The 20939-nt window shown below is 43.2% G+C and overlaps 1 protein-coding gene across 2 annotated transcripts; it reads left to right on the top strand.

Moving 5' to 3' along the window:
- The first annotated feature begins 5310 nt into the window (after nucleotides 1–5310).
- Nucleotides 5311–16152, top strand: LOC118839285 (orthopedia homeobox). Of its 2 annotated transcripts, none has more exons than XM_036746745.1 (3): nucleotides 5311–5481; nucleotides 6834–7243; nucleotides 13680–16152. In XM_036746745.1, the coding sequence occupies exons 1-3, from the start codon at nucleotides 5445–5447 to the stop codon at nucleotides 14208–14210; spliced, it is 978 nt and encodes a 325-aa protein (XP_036602640.1). In that variant the 5' UTR covers nucleotides 5311–5444; the 3' UTR covers nucleotides 14211–16152. The 2 variants fall into 2 exon arrangements, with proteins under 2 accessions (XP_036602640.1, XP_036602650.1); XM_036746755.1 differs by lacking the exon at nucleotides 5311–5481 and adding an exon at nucleotides 5986–6392 and having other exon boundaries at nucleotides 13680–16148.
- Nucleotides 16153–20939: the final 4787 nt, after the last annotated feature.

The raw sequence follows: 20939 nt of genomic DNA on the forward strand, positions 1-20939 counted from the left end.
CAAAAAAAAAGAAACAAAATCCAACACACGACTTCACCCTCTATTTGCCTAGCAAAGTTCGTAAAGTTGCTTTTATGGGAAGTGGGTATTGGTAACTAAACCCCCCCTTCAAGCGCATCAGTATCTGCCCCCAAGCTCTCCCACCACTCCCACATCCCAAACCCTGTAAACAAACAAACAAAACAAAACCCACTATCCCTACAGCAAGCTGTCTCTAGCTTCCTAACAAGAAGAGAAGAAAAGAGTATGCTAGTTAGAGACACTAACCCCAGCAACAATTCTCGTTGACACCCTACGATGAGACTTTTTTTTTAAAGAAAAGTCATATTTTCCAAAGTGTGGTATGTTGGCATACCACTGTGGGGTTGGCATGGGGAGGTTCTGTTCATTTCCTCCACCCCTTTTTACGTTTCTTCTCCTCTCTCCATCCAAAATATGTCTCCTCAGAAAAGGAGAGAGCCTGACTGGCCGTGTGGGCTTAGGTTAGTGTAGATCTTGAAAAGTAAACAGTAACGCGCACGCTACTTGATTTGTTTTCTGTAAGCAAATAACACCCAAAAGCATGGCTGTAATTTACAACGAATTAAAATTGATTCTTTTCATCAGGCAAGAAAATAGGAAAATGTGAGATCGTTAATTATTGAGGGAGGCGCTCCTCATTAAAGGGAACAATGTTACAATTCAGCATTTAATAGCAGGAATGTGAATAATAATGCACCATATTTCAGCCTGTTGTCTGCAAATAGGAGAAAGCAGTTTACAAACAACTCAAGCAGCCGAAAGTTACATTTAATAAACATCCCAGGCTTCTGTAAGTGTAAAAAGCAATTAGAGCGCTGAGCACACAGCCCATTTCTTTCCCAAGCCTATTTTTTTTCTTGACAAAGGATGCGCAATGAACGCATAAATACAATTAGAAGGAAATTTAGAATTACAAACCTATCTCAGTAATTAGTATAAATCCATCTTTATGACATTAGGAGCTCAGCCCCTCTCTCCCCGTACACCCCCATAACGTTTTTAGGTCCAGTTCCTAAACGGAAAGGCTGAGCTCAGCCTTTGCTGAGTATGCTTTACTTATTTAAGTACAGGCAGTGGCTGCCTGTACTAATCTATTATCGCACCATCCATCTAAACTTTGATCTAAAAATAACGTACATAAAGCCCAGAATCCCCCAAACGCTTAAGTTCTCCACCTTTGCTCAGGCACCCAAGTCCCAGCAGGAGGGGAAGCAGGTTGTTTCGCCTTTAACCACTCCGTGAGCTTCGTTAAAAAGGAGAGGTGGGGGGGGGGGGGAAGAGGGAGAAAAAATGATTTCCCTGTGCCTAGCCCCTTGACAGGCTCTTGTACAAAATTCAATCTCTATTTTTTATGAGAAGTAAACTGTCTAAATAAATTTTATTAGGGCAACCAATATATTTTCTGGTAGTTCCCTTTGTTCCACTTTTACGTGTGTGTAACAATCTAAAACCTATTTATTGAGGAAAAATCACTGGATCCGTCATAGAAAATCCTTTTACTTTGCTTTGAAGTGATTTCTGAAGACATTCTTGTCATTCTGAAGATTTTGGGGCCATTGCGCTAAAGCCTTGCCTTGTTAGGGGCTTCAGCTCCCATGATCATGTGGGAAATGCCTTCAATTATCTACGAAAATAGGCCTGACTGGCTCTTTTCTGGCTGCCCCGAGAACGTAGAAAGATGACGGGGAATAAAATTCTTGTAAATACATCTCAGCCACAGCACAGGTGGATGCAGACATTTGACAAAACGAGTGGAGGAGAGGGAAACAGCGCGGGAACGCAGTTTTACACCTAGACTATTGTCATATTCTTCTGACGTGCCTCCTGTCAGCTCCTTTTCTTTTCCTTCTCTGCTCCTCCTTTCCCTCCCCCATCCAACCTCCACCCTTAGCGTGCCCACCCCCACGCCCGCCACTTACACACCAGTAGACTTCCCTTCCTTCCCCCCCCCCCTTGTCTTTTTCCCCTCCCTGAGACGATTGTTCTCTGAAGTCTTGGAAGAAATGATTTAGTTTGTTTATACTGCTATAAAAATCAAGAGCAGTTGAAAAGTCATAAAATGAAGCGGGCTATCAATCACGCCGCAACATTGTTATTCAGCAGTTACTAACAGAGATGGATAATCCTTAGATTTCGTCCCATTGTTATGACTCTGATGTGTCTTCACATTAACTATTACACATTTATTTATCGACCTGAAAGATACAACAAAGCAGAATATATGAGCGAGTGCAGGAGCGGGTGTGTGTCTGCGTGGCTGGAAACTTGTTCGAGACTATGGAATTCGTGCAATACACAATATCTACCCATCTGTACACACACTTGTGGAGATGGTGTGATCCTCTCTCCTTTTCCCAACCGAGTGAAGCCCGGTCCTACTTCCCTCCCTCCCCACCTGCTCCTGGGTCACAGAACCCCTTTCCTCAGCTCATTTTCCCAGCCGAACACGTCTTCCTATTCTTTGCGAAAACAAACAAAAAATAGGGGTAAGGCCATTCTTCCTCTTCTTCCTTTTTACCCTCCCTGTAGCTTGCTCACCCTCGCGACACCCAGCTTAAGATCTACCTCTTAAGAGTTGTAAATGACCAGCAAGCTTCACATTTAACGAAAGAGAAAAGACTGGAGCCCAGAGGCACTGGGAGGCGCACTACAGCCTAGACGCCACTGTACCCCCCCCCTCCTCCCAGGGCTAGCGTGGGGCTGGGCCCAGCTTTCCGCCTTGGCACCTCCACCTCAGGGCAATGCAGGGCACTTCTCTGGATTCTGCTTGGCTGGGGCTCCTACCGTGCTGGTGCCCGCAGATACGGCTCCCTGATCCTTTCTCTCCTTTTTCTTCCTATTTATTGGGGAAGGGCGGGGCAAGAGGAGGTAAAAATCGAGGCCAGTTTTTTTTTTTTAAGTGGGAGACTGGGGAGGGACACTGAGCTACTTGGGGGGAACTCGGCGATTCTCTAACCGGGCGAGCTGATCTTTCTCTAAAAGTACTCACAGGCACACATTCCAAGAGGGGAGGTTGTTGAAACTAAAACAATAAGAGAAGAGCAGCCACCCAAATAAACAGCTGATAGGCACTGTTACTCAGCGACCAGCTCGGGTTCGAGTTCTATATCTGTGTGTGTGCGCGTGTGTATATGTGCTTCCCTCTCGGTCTCCCCAGCTTTATAAAAAGAAGCAGCGGCAGCAGGGTGGCCGCGGCCCTGCCGTCTGGTTCAGGGGAACCGCCTGCCATCTCTGTAAGCTGGAAATGAATCAATGTGGTTGAGGCCCTGAACACTCCTATGCTACGAGTGAGTGCGTGAGCGCGCGCGCGCCTCCGAGGCTGGGGGTGGGGTGGGCAAAGTGTAAAGACCTGGGGGGGGGGGGGGGGTGGTGGCGGATAAGGGAACAAAACTGCCCCAGAGTTCGCTCTGTCGCCTCCTTTGTCTCCTCGATCAGTCTCTGTCGAAACACATAGTGGAGGAGATACACACACGCGTACGCGCAACACACACACACACACACACACACACACACACACACTTCCTCTCGCATCTGGTGGAAGGCAGCATTTTCAATGTTTTGTGTAAGTCAATTGGACGGCGAACAAAAAAAAAGCCATTTGCTCGGTATTATTTAAAACAGACTTCATAGGACCACCCTTTTGTGGAAGCTTTATTTGCACTAAATGAATAATCTTAATTGCATCACTTTCGAATTAAAAATCAATGTTAATCAAGTTGGGAGTAGTAAATATCCGTTTTCATTGGGCCTGGGTAGAGGGCATTTTTCTTGTTTTGCAAATAAAAATACAAGTCAAATAACTTTAAAGGGGCATTATGTTCTGCTACAAATACAATTGAAACGGATTGTTTAGGAGCGGATCAGAAATGGTACAGAATTTTGCACTTAATTTCCTCAGTTATCATTTACAATAAGACCCTCTTGGCTTGACAGCCAAGTCTAAACAGTAGTAAATTAGTACAAATTTATACTGATTTTACTCTAATAATCGTAATAAAAGCTTATAGATTTGGCACTAATTACATAAATGCCTAATGATCTTGAAAATTACTCTGGTTAGAAATATATTACTAATCTAAACTTTGTTGTTGGCTGGCTTTGAAAAATCAGAACATTAGAAATGGTTCGCTTCACTTGTGCAAAGCACTTTAAATTGTTCAAGTAGTTTAACATATTCAAGAGGAAAATAAAAAGCCTTTAACTTTATTTACGGCCTTAAATCGAGTTTGGAAACAAGCTGAACTTGAAAACTTTGACCAAAAAGACCCCTACTCCAATCCTGGGAGGGGTGGCTGGAGTAGGGGCGGTGTTAAAATTTCAGTCAGGGCCAGGGGAAGAATTGGGGAGGCGGAAGGAGGGGGGAAGAGAGGGCTAGTGGGAAGGCTTGTGTTAGCTCAGCGCTGACCCTTGGAGGCCCTACGAGCTGAGTCTGGGAGCACCCGAGGAGCATAAAGACTGAAAAGCAGCGTGCCAGCTCGGCTCACTGAGGAGGAGGGGGCTGGGCTGGACCTAGAGTTCTGTAAGCTGGGGGAGAGTAGGCGCATCCTCGCCACCTTTCTCCCCCGACCTCGGAGTCCCGACCTCAGGCACAAGCTTAGGGATCGAGCAAGGAAAAGTTGCGGCTCGAGTCTCTGGGGAACTCCGAGTGTCTTCCCTCCGACCTCCCCACCTCTCCAAGTTCCCGTCCAAAAAGTGCGTTTGGACTCAGGCCCCTGGCGTCCGAAAGTCCCCCCACCTCCTGCCCCAAACACCGCGGTTTCCGAATCTCCTCCAGTTTATTACGTTGGATTTGTCAAGTCATTGAAGGGTCATTCCCGACAGGATCTCCTTCCCCAGCACCTCATTCACACATCCCCTGGTCTTTCCTCCCCACCCCCACCCCCACTAAAAAAAAAGGAGGGGGATAAAGACAAGAAAAAAGGAGCAGGGATGGGGGGGGGATCTTGGAGGGAGGGTGCAAGGGAAAAGAAGATGGTATCAGAGAACGTGTTGGGAAGGAAAAAAAGATAAAAAGCGCAGGCCAGCAGCCCTGAGATGATGCCGTTGTCGCTGCAACTGCAGCTGCTGAGTTGCTGTTGTTCGTCAGTGTTGCTGCCGCCGCCGCCGCCGCCGGCGCTCCGGGCTGCGGGCGGGCGGGCGGGCGGAGTGGGGGACTCTCCGGGCTCTGACATTTGCAGGCTGCCCTCCTGATTGGTCCCCTCGCAGAGCTGCTCACGGGTTCATTCAACTGTTAAGCACCTCCCCGTCTCTCTAAAGGACATTATAATGCAAGAAGCCCCCTTTTTAACCACAAACCGAATTTTCTTTCATTTAGGTGATCTATATATATCTATATCTTATAGCTTATATCTTATATCTATTTTAAATAACTTAAAGCCGCTAAAATTTGGGGGGGAACAGCTTTCGCCCTGGAGCGGTGCGCGATGCTATCTCACGCCGACCTCCTGGACGCCAGGCTAGGTGAGTGTGTTCCTCTCGCCCCGGCAACCAGGAGAAGCCAGGGCAGGAAATTGTCAATTTGTTCCTTATTTTACCTTAATGCGCCCTAAATGGGCTAATTTCTTTAAAAGTAATTGTGCTGCATTAAAGTTTAATTTGATTTAACATCGTCTTTAAAAAAATCTATGGAATATGTAGATTCAAAAAAGGAGTTGGAGAATGTTGCTACTTTTTCTTTTCTTCCTTTTTCTTTTTTCTTCTTTTTCTTTCTTTTTGCTTTTCATTTTTTTCTTTTTGGGGAAGGGGAGATCTACACCACTGATAATTTGTTTGGGGCTTTTCCCTCCTTTTCTGTTTGTTTTAATTTGAGTCAGTCTCTCTGTCTCTCTCTCTCTCTCTCTCTCTCTCTCTCTCTCTCTCTCTCTCTCTCTCTCTCCATCTCTCTTCTCTTTCTCTTGCTCTCTCCCATCTCCCTCCTCCCCTCCCAACCTTAAAGAATAAGGTTAGGTTTGTCAAAAATCTGGCAAGAAGGAGAAGGCAATGAAGTGGAGGCAGATTTGTTTAGTCTATGCCTTCGGAAAAGTAAAGATAAAATTTACTTTCACAGGCTGGCTCTTCCACTTTCTGGAAGGGACTCCGAGATCCTGCTGGCTAGGAGATTCCTGCCTGTCTTTTCACTGAAGAGAAAAGTTGAATTCTTTAAAGTTTGATTCACTGTCCTAGAAGCCTTGTCAACTTCGGTTGTTATACTCGTTGGAGGGTTCCTGGCTTTTACTATATTTTCCATTATTGCTTAGGTTTTGTTGTATGTGGCTCCAATTTCCAAACCCATTCTCATATCTGGGAGGAGATAAGATTAGTTGGGGTTGAGGTTAGGGCTGGGGTCTCAATTTGTTCCCGAGATGGAAAGGTTTGGAGAGTTTCGTCAGAAGGTGAGAAGTGTATTGGCCGTGGGGGAGAGTTTGCTGCTCTTTGGAAATGCAGGTGGGAAGAGCGATGGAGTTATGTTTGGTTTACTGTTGCACTGGGGATGCGGTTTATCAAAAGGGCCTGGGACATGTTTTATTGCAGGGGATGGGAGTGTATTTTATTACAGGAGATACGGAGGTATGTGCTGTTTATCACGGGAGATGGATCTAGGGAGTGGGGAAGGGGACATGAGGTATTAATCCAGCTTGGGTTTCCAGATAGTGGACAAGGCAAAGCTGTTGAGAACTTTGATGGGCTGGCTGGAGCTGATGCTGGTAGTAATCAGGCCTTTAATGGGAGGAGAGGATGGGGGGTTACGCTAACTGGGGTGAGAGAGGCAGGAGAGGGGTCCCTGTCTCTGCCTCTCTGGGAAGGTAGTGATGCCATTTCCTTTACTTCCTCAGGTATGAAAGATGCCGCCGAGCTATTGGGACACCGGGAGGCGGTGAAGTGTCGGCTGGGCGTGGGGGGCTCCGACCCTGGGGGTCATCCGGGAGACCTGGCCCCCAACTCGGACACGGTAGAGGGAGCAACACTTCTCCCGGGAGAGGACATCACCACGGTGGGCTCTAACACGGCCTCACTGGCGGTCAGCGCCAAGGACCCGGACAAACAGCCGGGGCCACAGGGCGGGCAGAACCCCAGTCAGGCTGGACAGCAGCAAGGGCAGCAGAAACAGAAGCGCCACCGCACTCGTTTCACCCCCGCGCAGCTCAACGAGCTGGAGAGGAGCTTCGCGAAGACTCACTACCCGGATATCTTCATGAGGGAGGAGCTGGCCCTGCGAATTGGCCTCACCGAGTCCCGAGTACAGGTATGTGGGGCCTTGGGGATTGCGCTGCCTTTTCCTACTGGGGAAGTCAAAGGGGGCAGAAAGTAGAGAAAGGCGGTCTCTTGTTCTTTCTCCTCCTCCCTCGTCCCTGGCTGCTAGCTAAACGGCTTACGGGATTTTAGGTCGGATTCCTCCCTCATCTACTCCGTCCCAAGCTCAGGGTCACCACCTTAGCTTCCCAACAGGCACAAAAACAGGAATTCACTCACAACCTGCCCTCGGCCCTTTATCGTACGTCCAAAGCACACGCGTGACACTTTAATGTCTGAAGACAGAAGTGCGAGTCTTTCTGAATTCAGTTCCATCTCGCTCCTGTGGAGAGAAAAATCCAGATATTTTCCTTCAGGCTAAATCAGCTGGCAAAGTCTTACTCTAGCTCCAATTATATACACATATGTCCCGTCCTTCCTTCCCCCATCCCCACAGACAATATCAAAGGTTTGTTTCTCTCTTTGTGTGTTTCCAGATTGATGCAACAATAAATATGGTAAACATAGACACATAGGAAAGGAAAAATATTTGGCCCAGAATTAATTCCTTGTCAACAAATAATACCCCGGCTTACATGGAGTGTGTATTTCTCCTTAGTGAACTACACAAATACATAAGGACACATAAACCCCAGCTTTGATTCTTCATCGAATTTTTACTTTGATAGTTTACAGGGATCATGGTGGCAACTGGAAAATGGACCTCCAGACCCTCCATAAGGGCTTAGGTTTCTCTCCTCAACATTCATCCTCTCTTTTTTGAACAACAGCACTTTGTAAGTGATCAGAGACCTGAAGGGTCTTGGCGGTAGGCTGTGTGTGGTCAAGAAATAATGTTCACTTTTGAAAATATTGGCAGTGGAGATCACTACTAACCACCAGGCCAACGGAAAAGCATAAATAACCTAGATTATGTTTATAAGATTCCTAAAATGTTTGAAATAAAATAAAAGCCTAAAAGCAGTGTTAGTTCCCAAACCCCGTAAAGGATATCGTGAAACTCAACTCCCTTATCTTATTCACGAGCTCTCCAGGGTGCTGAAAAGCTACACTAAGCCGGGGTGTCTTCCTTAGGGTAAATTGGGGTGGTGAGCATCAAATCTTCCAGGCATTTTTCAAACAATCTAAATGGTTCGTTAAACCAAGGTCAGCTGCTTTGAGAAATCTAATTTTAAAAGGTCTCGATTGTTTCAGATGTGGATGTTGTCCAGTAATAGAAGAGGGAGGACGAAGGCAGTCATAACATCGATATACCTTATGTGTATATGTAGGTATATGTGTATGTTCATATATACATATATATACATACACACACACACACACACCTATTACCGTATTTTTTTAATTGCCCACAGAAGGTATTCTAAAATACAGCAAATAAATGTCGTCAGAGGCCTGAATTGGACACAATTAATAAGATAGTGTAAAGGACACAACATAATGACAATTTTTTTTTGGATACTCAAATAAATCTAAGTAGTTTTCCTTCTAAACTCTCACAGGCCTGAACCTACCCTCATTAAAATTACACATTCAAAACCCTTTAATTTCATTGTTCGGTGACATTACTAATGCGATTTGAATTTTTTACATTGGACCAACTTCTTCCTAAATCTAAGTTTGAGTATTCACAAATATGATTTTAATATTTCCATTAACGCGAAGATAATAATAGCCAGCTAAATCGCTATCTTGATGTTTCACAATGACAAAGTTTGGCGGTTATTTTCCCTCAAGAGAAACAGTAACTATATATTAATTTTTGTTTTTAAAAGTAAGATACTTTTGCTTAACCTAGCCACGTTGACGATTAGTTTAAATTAAAATACAGATTAGAATCACAAATAAAATATAATTGGACAAGTGACTTTATGAAAAAAGAAAACGAGGTCTATTAAACTTTATTGGGTCTTCCAAAGGTTAATGACAGCGATTTCTATATTAGGAAAGTTATAAGTGAAATAAAATATAAAATATGTAATGGAAACAGTTATTTTCCAAAAGTACACAAAAGAAGTACGTAGGAAGAAAGAGACAAAGTACTCTAATTGTCTCAGCATAATCTTAAACCAAAGATAATAGCTTGCAACTGCTGATAAAAACAATTTAATAGAGTGGCAATTTCAATATTTTTTAAAAATAATGTTCTGTAGTTTAAAAAGTAATCAGATCAACATAACCTTCTTAATTAACATTTCAAAATGATTAACATTATGTAATGTAATGCAGAAATAATTTATGTGAAACGTATTTACTTCACAATTCACTGTACCATTGCTCCTTGACCAAATTCAAATTAAATAGTAATTGGTTTATGTTCTTATATGATGAGTACTTTATAGTTTTCTTTATAGTTAACAGATTGCTAGTGTTCTTTCAGTATGTGGGCCACCACACTGATTAAAGAAGGATCTAAACATTTAATTTATTGCCATTGTATATGTTTTAAAATGCTTCTGATTCCTGAGCAAATTGTTCCGAATACTATATTTCAACCTACATTTAATTTATATTACACTTCTAGGCAATTATTAAATAGACTTCTACTCATATGGAGACCAATTCCATGTCTGATATCTCTCCCCTTTTCAGGCTGGTGTAATAAAACCATTCCTTTTATAGCATGCCATTATTAGAAACCAATTTCAGAATTATTTATAACCTGGAATGGCTTATTAAGCAGCAATGCGAGAATCATGCAAATTACGCGATCGAATGCAATATAATAAGCATAATCATTAGTCTCTAGCACGGATTAATTAACTTTCAATATTTTATTTACATAAAAACCAAATCAGTGAAATAACTTCAGCACAGTCAGGCTTGCCTTTCAATATTTTATACGAACCAAAATAATGTGCTGTAATTCCATTGACCGTGTCCCCCAGAATGGCCCCTGTCACCTGCCACATCTTAATAGGGGACAAGCTGAGAGTATTTTCTAGTTTTCTAATGGAATGAGAAATTGCATTTTCTTCCTCTCCCAGCACTATTAAAGTGTAATGAATTCGGCCCAGAGTTCACGGCTGGCTGATCGAAATGAACCTGAGATCTGAGCTTTAATACAGCTCTCCAGATTTCCTACCAAATCTTCACATTAATCATTCGCTGGATTCCAATGAGATCTTCATAAAGCTTTCGCTTCTGGAAAAAAAAAGTAATATCCAACCCCCCCCTCCCCCCATTTCTGAGCCATTTATAGCTAGGGAATTAAACGGGCTATATATTTTAAAATACATTTACAGTATGTCTATATTACTGTAACAGCAGATATCATGAAAATAGATTTTTAGATTCCAACCTCCATTAGACCCTCACTGTTGTATTAAGCATTTTCAGGGAATAGTTGCATTTCCAACAGAGTACAAAGTTGGCCAAGGCTTACGGTTAATATATGTTCTAGACTTGTCATCTGTGCATTGTCAAAAATCTCCCTCAGGTTTTCTCTGCATTTTAATGTCATGCACTAGTTTTCAACTGGAAACATTCATATTTTTTAAAACATATGCGCCATAGCTTTGAACTGAGGCGATCAAATCTGATGGAGATTCTTTCCAACCTCAGTAAGCCGTGAAACCATAATAGATCTTGCAGCCGCCATTTAACTGTTAACCCTAAAACATAATTGAACACGATTTTTAGATTATTTATATAATATTTAGTTCCTTAACAGCTGTTCATTTTGCTAATGGCTGATCTTATTTGCTGATCTGCATATATGGCAGTCAGTGACAGACCACTGCAGATTTCGAATCAGAACCCAGCAGTGTAAATTCCCCCTCCCTCCCCCAGCTTCTGGACTTTTAAAAATATTTCGGGATCCTCTAGTCGAAGCCAAGACGAATTTGTAGAGCGTGAGGAATTCATCTTCCATTTATGTATTCTCGGAAGAACTGTGAGGAGCAGGACCATGTATTTGTGTAGTGTGAGTGTGTGTACATGCACAGAGAGGGAGATGCAATCACCTTGAAACCAAACACCAGTTCATCCTTGTCTCATTCTCTCCCTCCTTCCCCTTGCCTCCGCCTCCCCCAAGTTGGGGTTAGAATTCAATTCCCAGAGCCAAATGTTTCGCACCGGTTTGTTACGGTTTGGAAGTCGACCTTGGGGAACTAGGTCGGCAGGATCCTGCCCAGTTGTCAGAAACTCGGGAATGAATGAAACACGAGGGGTTTCCAGGCTTGCTACGAGTCCCTGAAAAGGAACCCTCCAGTCCCCCGCGGCTTCCCCTGTAACCTACTTCCTCTGAGTAACAGGCCACAGACAGCTCAATTCTAGGCCGGCCACATTGATCCCTTTTACTATCAAAGTTTCTGCAGCTTCATTAATCCGTCACACCGCCAACTATCGGGGCTGCAGCACGGAAGAAAAAGACCCTCTCCAAGGAGGGTAAGCAGTCATCATAGTAAATGGGACAGAGATGAGAGAAAAGTAACAAAGGATGGTCTGGCTACCAGACCCCATCCAAAAGGCAGTTTTCTGAAACGATCGTCCCTTATCTAAATTGTATGAGCTCTAGGAACTCCAGATTGCAAAACAGTTCAGTAGTGGAACTTCAGAGCATGTTTACATGCAGATCAGGGGCCCTGTGTCCATGTCACCTACTTCAGGTAGAACAAAGACAAGTAAGGCTTTATGGAGGGTAATCCATAAGTGGATGAGGGTAGACTTCTATGAATACAATTGCTAAATTATGTTTCTTAAATTCTAAAGTAAACTCATTCAATCCTACAACCCTATCCCACAGATTTTTTAAATTTCTACATGGTTAAAAGTGTCCAGATGACACCTATGCATAAGCAAAGTCTACCAAGCATCAGTTGACCTTTGGATTAAATAAATGTAAACCAAGTTAGTAAATCCCAAAATAAATATCCTAAAATAGAAAGATGATAATTAGTATGATGATGATTCCCTACAGAATCCTGGTGCCATTTTAGTGACTTTGGCATCTGCACATCAGTATAACTGATTAAAAGCTGAAATTCTAGGACCTACTAAGAAGAAACAAAACAAAAGTCCGCCACTTTTGTTTGGGGTATTATTTTCACTAATCAAATGTTCTTCATTGGAAAGAAGGAGGCGTTTGTCAAAACAAAATCACACACTACTGACAACTAGTTCAAGATTGGATCACAACCTTCTTTTATTTGCAATACTGGAGAGATAAATTTACTTTCATCCGATGACAAAGGAGTGACTTTAATGAACTGAAGCCAGGCCTTAGCTTTTGGAACCCCTACCTAGCTCAAGAAAAGAGTAGAGACCTGAAGGCAAATCAGTTCAAAAGCTCTGAAAATAGATTATAGGGCTCTAGAGGACCCTGAGAAAAGGTGCAGCAGAAGTGGTTTTTTAGACACAGATGTAGACTAGGTGGAAAAGCTTGGGGCAGTGGCAACAAACATTATTGGGGCAACTTGGGGACACTGGAGGTCACAGTGGTTACACAAAGAATAATGTGAATCAATGGCACTTACTTTCCCACACTAAACCTTGCATTAACCTATCCATCCGTTCACTCCACGGTTAGACTATAAGGGTTTTTCTTTTGTCTTTTGTATCTGGCCATTGTAACCTCAGCTACCTTTTTTCTTCAAATTTTAAATTTCTGAGCTTTCCGGAAATGTTATACTATGTATAACCATAACTTTTTTATCGTGTTAGAAATGTATAGCTGCAATCCTCTATTGCTTTAGAAACATTGCATGAATATAGGTTTACATATGGTTTTCAATATATGTACAACTAAGGAATATATACATGTTCGTACAATATGCTCTCTTTTTCTATGTAGACCTATCTAACACAGGGCTGCTCCGTTCAAGCATGTATTTTCTGGGTCATGATAGATATACTTTGTGCATACGTTTGCACAGAACATATATAAAGCCACTACACCCATCCCCATAAGGCAGGGTACAGTGGTAGGTATTTATTTTACTTACGGAATATCGGCAGGATTAGTACCAACAGAAACATGCCTGCATGGATAATGTGGAGTCGTGTCTAGTAGAGAACCTATACTCTGTGTAAGTATAGTGTCAACATTGCACAAAAATGAGGGGGAGTGAAGATAAGGGAGAGAGAGAATCAGAAATAGTGTTCTGTGTGGCTCTACGTATTTTTAGTTAAATGCCCCCTTGCCTTTCTTTGTATCCTCACGCTTAGCAAGGTGCTTGGTACAGAAAGGCTCTTGATAAATATTTATTGACTGACCGACCCTTGAGCCCGTGACTGCCACTCACCCAGTCTCATCTCTCCGAATTGGGCTGCGGGACGCCCGTCTGGTCTGTCTCTTCCTGCCCTGCTGGCGGCCTCGCTAACTTTGGCCTCTGTCTCTGTGTCTACCTGTCCGTCTCCCTTCCCTCCCGCGTTGTGCACTTGTCTTCCCCTACCCAAATCACTCCCCGAACCCGGCCCCCTTGCAGGTATGGTTCCAGAACCGCCGCGCCAAGTGGAAGAAGCGCAAGAAGACGACGAACGTTTTCCGGGCTCCCGGGACGCTGCTGCCCACACCGGGCCTGCCACAGTTCCCCTCGGCCGCCGCGGCCGCCGCAGCCGCAATGGGGGACAGCCTGTGCTCCTTCCACGCCAATGACACCCGCTGGGCAGCGGCTGCTATGCCGGGCGTGTCGCAGCTGCCGCTGCCGCCCGCGCTAGGTAGGCAACAGGCCATGGCGCAGTCTCTGTCTCAGTGCAGTCTGGCGGCCGGGCCCCCGCCCAACTCGATGGGCCTGTCCAACAGCCTGGCGGGTTCCAACGGCGCCGGGCTGCAGTCTCACCTCTACCAGCCCGCCTTTCCCGGTATGGTGCCCGCCTCCTTACCCGGCCCGAGCAATGTCACGGGCTCGCCCCAGCTCTGCAGCTCCCCGGACAGCAGCGACGTGTGGCGGGGCACGAGCATCGCGTCCCTTCGCCGCAAAGCACTAGAGCACACAGTGTCCATGAGCTTCACCTAATGCCCCCTCTCCCGGACCCCGGGCCCAAATCCCGACCCTGCTCTCCTCCTCTTCCCCGATGGCCCAGCAGCACCTCACCCATCTCCTTTCCATTCCTCTGGCCTCCCCCCCGATCCCACAGCAGCTCTCCTACCCCCATCCCTGCGCCTCTTTCCTAGATCTCCCCAATCCCCTCTCCTGCTTCTGCTCCCCCCAGTCCCCCGACTTTTCGGTCTCTCCCCGCCTCCTTCCCTTGCCTATCCTTGCTCTCCAGTCCCCTCTGCTCACGAGGCCTCCTCGTCCTCCTCTTCCATAAGCTCATCTCTCTCCTTGACTTCTTCTTACTCCCTGACTTCTAACTCCCTTCCTCCCTCTCCATGCCGCATCACCCTAATCCCCCACCCCCGCTAGAAGCCAGTTTCTTTATCCTTACCGTCTTCCCTCCTACACTTGACCCTCCAAATCAAATCCCTCTGTTCTTTCTCCACTCCAGAATGGTCACCCTCTTTTGGGCAACTTCTTTCCCCCATCAGCCTCTCCAAGCCTTTGCCCTTTTTTTCAGTTACGCCTTCTCTTCTTGAAGGAGTGTTACCACCGTCCACATTTCCTATTCTCACTATCATGCCTTACCTCCTTGTCTCTTTCTGGTTTTTCTACCCACATCCCCTATACCTTCTCATTACTCCCCCTAAGTTCCCTCTTCACTGCCCTCCTCCTCTTCACATTCTCCTCCTTCATTTCCCCTTTTACTCTTCCCTGCCTCACTCACCTCCCGCTACCCTTCTCCTAGCACCCCGAGAAATGCATTATTCCCGCCATTTTACTTACCAGGGAGTCGACTCAGGATCTGAAAACAGACACCAATGGACTGGTTTGTGGGCAGAAATACACACACACAAACGCAAACACAAACATACACACACAAAACACCTAAGTCACACAACGACATGCTCAAGGGACAACACAATATTAGGGACTTTTGTCTTAAAGGAGGACAAGTGTCTGCTACCGTCTGCCTCATCTAAGGGCCTAATTGATCTAATTTAATTTTTTTCTGTCTTCTTCTTCTTCTTCTTCTTCTTCTTCTTCTTCTTCTTCTTCTTCTTCTTCTTCTTCTTCTTCTTCTTCTTTTTCTTCTTCTTCTCTCTATTCACCTGCTACCCCACCTTTCCACCCAACTACCTACCCAGCCATTTCTTTGGCTTGCTGCGGAATATTGTTTTCTTGTCTTTTTCTTTTTTCTTTTTAAGCACAACAATGTGGGAGTATAATTAGGAAGTTTCTTAACAGGAAATTGCCACTTGGCTAGGAGGCTGGAGCAGACTAAGAAAGTTACATGATGCATATAGGGGAGGTGATCTCACCCATTTTGATAAGTATTTATAAGGAAGAATTAAAAAAAAAAGTCCAAGTAATATTTCCTTTTGTAAAAGCAAAAGCCACATCCCTTTTCTGGGTCTTTCAGGTTTGGCTTTCTGTTGGTTTTGTTTGACTTTTCTATCTTTGTTCTTTGCCAGTCTGTCTGTCCCTCTTGGTTGTTTTGTTTGCTGTTGCTGTTGTCCCCACTGCACCTAGGCTAAGGCCACTGGCCCCTGCTGAGGGAGCAGGTCCATGACCAGGCTGGGTGCCTGCACATGGACACCTCCAACCCTGCAACTTTGTACAGAGAAACACAATCAGCTTTTTCTGCATGTGCTGGTCAAATCCAACCCCAGAGAACAGAAGCTATTTCTAAGAATGAACAAACATGTGAAATAGGATGTTTTGTGTAGATAAAGCATTCTTGTTACATACTGGTCAATTTGTGATATGTTTTAACTTATTGTCTGTGCTAATTTATTGAATTTGGTTTTCTTAATAAATGTTTGAGCTAATATAAAGCATATTATTTGACTTTTCCGGACAACTTTATATCGAGTTAAATGTAAATGGATAAAATAAAATCATTTTCAGTATGTGATATGGAGAATTATGGTTTTTGGTTTCGCGTATGAGTAAGTGGTGTTTGGTGGCCAGGGAAGGACTTCTGGTGTGAATCTCATTCAGATTCTGTGGCCAGAAATTTATCAGTTTTGCTTTGCTTGACCTTCGCATTTGGGGCATTTTATTTAGGACAATCACGATATTCATTGTCAATACACTTTGTTTAAGCTTTCTAGTTTCTAGGCTGGAGCATAAATCAAAGGAGATTTGCATGGGAGCAAAGAGATCGATTAGTTAGGAGGAGCCTGGAAACAACAGATAGATTCCTACGAAGAATGGAGCCTCTAGCTCTACCCTTGCCAGATTCAGAATTAGGGGTGGGGGTTGGGGGAACAGGATGGTCAGACTAGGGACTCAAAAGAGTTTCTTCAAGGTGAAGAAGTCAGTCTGTTATCTTAGGCTCAATGATCAGGGTGGCAGCAGGTGTGTGTGTGTGTGTGTGTGTGTGTGTGTGTGTGTGTGAGAGAGAGAGAGAGAGAGAGGGAGAGAGAGAAAGAGAGAGAGAGAGAGAAACACGGAGACACATGAAGACAGAGACAGAGAAAAAGAGACAGAGAAATGTAGGGGAGGGCAGGAAGGAAATGGTAATAAAAGAGAGCTTTAATGAATGGATGGAGACAAAAGAAAGGAGCTTTGAGATCTCTGATCTTCAAGGGTGGTAGCCGGCAAAAGACACTCCTTGCCTTTAGCAGACTCTGTTTCATTCAGGGTCAGAAGGGAAATGCCTAAGCTACTTAATTCTTCAGGGTTTTGACCACATCCAAGTTAGTCCTTGAGAGCCCAGCTCAGGGGCTCAGGTTTCCCTTTGCCCTTCCCAAGGCCCCAAGTCCTGCTTCCTGCCACTGGTACCTGCTAAGTATAAATTCTCTGTGTAAAGGGTGCCACTGTAACAGCCTTCGATACTGGTGCCTGGGAGGGGCAAAGGGCTCCTGGCTCAGAGATCTGCCCCTCTTTAATAAAACTACCAACCTAGGCAATATTTCACCACAGGGCGCTAAGTGCCTAGCCTTTTGTGTAACCCAGTTTTGCACATGGTCTCTTGCCTAGGGACTGGTTACAATTCTGACCATCCAGCAGTAAATAAACACCATTGGTTATAGCCTCAAACGATGGCAGGCTGTAGTGGGAGGGAGAGGGATGAGTTGGTTTAAAAATGGAACTTCCTAGCAGGCTGTGTCTGTGAGGCCAGGCTATCCAGAGAGGTCTATGTCACCTAAGAGAACTATACCTTAAGCTAAATCAAATTCTTGCCTTGAAATGTGTAAGAATTCAGAAGAGGTTCTTTTTCTCACAGAAAATTTCTTTATTTGGCCACCATAATGGTAAATCCTGAAAAATGTTGCTGTTTCTGAATGCTTTTCTCCCATTTATACTAATGAACTACCTGTGAGTATAAAGGACTTCTTCATTATTACTTAGTTAAGAACCTCAACTAGTGAAATCTACTCATTTTTTTCTTAAAACAACCACATCCATTAATGTTATATTACACTTGGAGGTGGGGGGGGGGCAGGAAGGTTGTCTTTGGAAGTTAAATTGATAGATAAGTGTCACAATATTTCAATTCTCCACTTTCTGAAACATTCTTGATTTGTGTTTCATTAGGAAAAGAGACTTGTTTGCATAATAGGGGGATCACACCAATTTGGCACTTATTCCACAATCTTTAATTCTTCAGTGGGTGAAGTATTGTTTTCTTATTTTTACATTTCAGCTTACTACCTAATGTCTTCCACCTGTGCCAGCACTTGGCAGTTGTAGTTTTTAGTTGGAAATGATGTGCAGTGTGATCTCAAATCACATTTTAAAGATCAGTACAAATCACAGATTGCTTCATCCAGGGAGCATGGAAGATTGTTTACAGGAATGCTAATTTTACAGCTTCTTTATGCTGCTGTAAAGCATAACTTTATGATGTCGGAGTGCAATAAAGAATGGTAAATGGGATCTTTGAAAACATTGGATTTCTCCAAGGCAGGGAAAGTGACATCTCTGATTGGGAAAAAGGTTCCAACTTATGACACTGATGAGAAGCTGCAAATCAACAAAAGTGATAGATGTTTCAAAAGAGCTTTATATTTTGAAAAATAGTAATTATTTCATCAATGTTTTAATGAAAGTTCACAGCACTTTTGGCTTGACCCAACTTTGAAATAATCTCTGTTTCCATGGTGATAGATTTTCATGTTATGGATCTTGAGCATTTCTAAAGATGTGTGTTTAAGTATGTATATATACATATACATACATACAAACATAGATACATACATACATATATAGTTAAGGCCTTCTAACCTAAACTCTCCAAGTTGATTGAACTGCTCCTGTTTAACAAAGATCAAAAGCTGAAGAATGAAAATTTCAATCATATATTACAGGTTAAATGGGAACAGTTTAAGTATGAAAGGTCTCTGCCTTTGAAGAAAAAAACCCATCAGACAATAGAATGATGTTTTGCCCTATTTTTATTCCTCACTAACCATTCTGACTCAATACTATTAAAGTTGTATAAATAAGTGATTACATTACATAAGAGAATAAAGGCAAAAGCATGAGGAAGAATAATTGAAATGAAGCAGGTAAATAGAACTTAAAGGTGTCCTACCCTTAGTGAATTGTACTTTTTTTTCATGCTGCACAGTCCATTTGGATATCGAATGGTGTTACTAAAGCACTGGCTCTGTAAAGGCCCATTTAGGAATAGCTATATGATGACTGGCTTATTTGAATGTAAATGTTGATCCTAGAATCTCTGTTTCCTTACACATAGATTCGGTAAACATCATATACATGGCATGCAAGCAGACTCTAGCAATGACGTTGAACTTGTTGCTTTGAGGGGAGGTAGAAAAGAGAGGATGTAATAAAGCAATGTACCCCACCAAAGATGGCAGTTGCTGACTAAAAAACCAGGAGCTGAGCAACTAAGCTCAGGAAGGTAGGAGCTCAGAAGATACAAGATCGTCTGGCTTTGCTACAATATATTCTATGCCCTCAATGATTGCTTTCCCTGAAAATGAAAATGTGTTTTAATTTGTATTGTGGACTTTAAATTTTCATTTTTAGGGTAAAAAAAATTAGCCCATGAAGATGTGTCTTGTAGTAATGGAGGTAGTTAACCTGTCAGTTGAAAGTATGTAACCTTCCTTTTCTCCTTTTCATGACACAAAGGTAATCTCATCTGAGGGCATTTATGTGAAGAAATAACAGCATGGCATGGTGAAACTACTGGCTCATTAATCCTGGCATCTACTTCCTACAGGGTTCCTTGATTAGTTAAATTCATTCATTGGATATTTCAGAGTTTTTGATTTGTCACCATTGGCTAGGTTCACTGAGTTCAGGCTAAATTGAGCCAGAAGCAATGTTTATTAGTAATTTTGTAGTACAGACTACCCTAATAATTCAGCACAAATATCTCATCTGAAAAATATCCATTCACCCTAGCATCTAATGTGGGTTGCAGCTGTGTTCATAAGGAATTGAAAGAACACAAGTGATTGGGCATGTATTTTCTAAATTATTAATATGATAGCTAATAGCTGTAAACCCATCTTCATATCCGAAGCAGAAATTAAGATCCATTTTAAGCGAGAAAGCACTGGCAAAGGGGTATACCTCCTGCCTGGCTGTCTGCTAACTATCACCAGCCCAGATGACTCAGTACAGGGACTATGGCCTGTTTAGCATGCTGCCATTAAAAAAGGAAAGTAGACAAGGCTCTTGTTTTTTCCTTACATGTGCTTGGCTAGATTAGCAGCACATGCTGAAGGATGCTTCAAAGGGATTATAGATATGAGCTTTGCTCAAAGGCCTTCCTCTATGTCACATAGAAGTCATCACTAGCCATGGAGAAGGCATCATTAGAGGGTTTGCACAGGTAACTGCAGCTTTCGTTGGAATCAACCAATACATAGGAGCCTTACCTTTAAAGCTGCTATGGATTTTCAGCACACTCATGCAGCTATACCAGCCTCTCTGTTTGTTCTGAGCTGAACTAGTTCTCAGTTACCAGGAAAATACTTATTTAATCCTGTGCAACACACACAGTAAGGGCAGCTAGGTGGCACAATGGATACAGTTCCGGGCCCAGAATTAGGAAGACTCATCTTTCTGAGTTCAAATCTGGCCTCAGACACTAGTCATGTGGCCCTGGGTGAGTCATTGTTTGCCTCATTTCTGGAAAATGAGCTGGAGAAGGAAATGTCAAACCACTCCAGTATCTTTGCCAAGAAAACTTAAAATAGGTCACAAAAAGTTGGACATTACTGAAAAAGGACAAAAACAAAACAAAACTACAAGGTTTAAACATTCACAATCTTTATTGAAATTTCAGAAACTCTAAATACTTTTAATTACTAGTCCTTAGAGAATCAAATTAAGATCACCTCAGAATGACTGAACAGAACATCCCAAGGTGACTTGCTTTACCCCAATGCCTCCCAGGAGGGTTGTACCTAAACCAGTTATGAAAGATGGGAATCAATTCTATTCTCAAAAAGATTTCTAGGAAAAGAGGTCAAACAAAAACATGAAATTTTTAAAAAATCTCTAACTTAAATCCTTCCCAGAGTAGTTTAAGCAGGATGGCTCCTTATGAAGCAAAGAGATGCCAAGGCAATATCCCTATAAAAGTTTTCCCAGTTTCCAAGATGCCAAATAGGATTTCTCTATTATCCTACTGAGAAGGGAAGTTTCCTGAAAATTCAAGCATTGGGAAAGACAAACAGCAGAAGGGTCAGTCACTTACTTTCTCATAGTATTCCC

Source organism: Trichosurus vulpecula, chromosome 1 (assembly GCF_011100635.1).
Source record: "Trichosurus vulpecula isolate mTriVul1 chromosome 1, mTriVul1.pri, whole genome shotgun sequence".
NCBI classification, from domain to species: domain Eukaryota; kingdom Metazoa; phylum Chordata; class Mammalia; order Diprotodontia; family Phalangeridae; genus Trichosurus; species Trichosurus vulpecula.

Bases quoted from the DNA above. Each gene is read 5' to 3' on its own strand.
- LOC118839285 (XM_036746745.1), top strand. From the start codon at position 5,445: ATGCTATCTCACGCCGACCTCCTGGACGCCAGGCTAG. The intron at 5,482-6,833 runs GTGAGTGTGTTC...TTACTTCCTCAG, and splicing joins CCTCCTGGACGCCAGGCTAG to GTATGAAAGATGCCGCCGAG. The intron at 7,244-13,679 runs GTATGTGGGGCC...GCCCCCTTGCAG, and splicing joins TCACCGAGTCCCGAGTACAG to GTATGGTTCCAGAACCGCCG.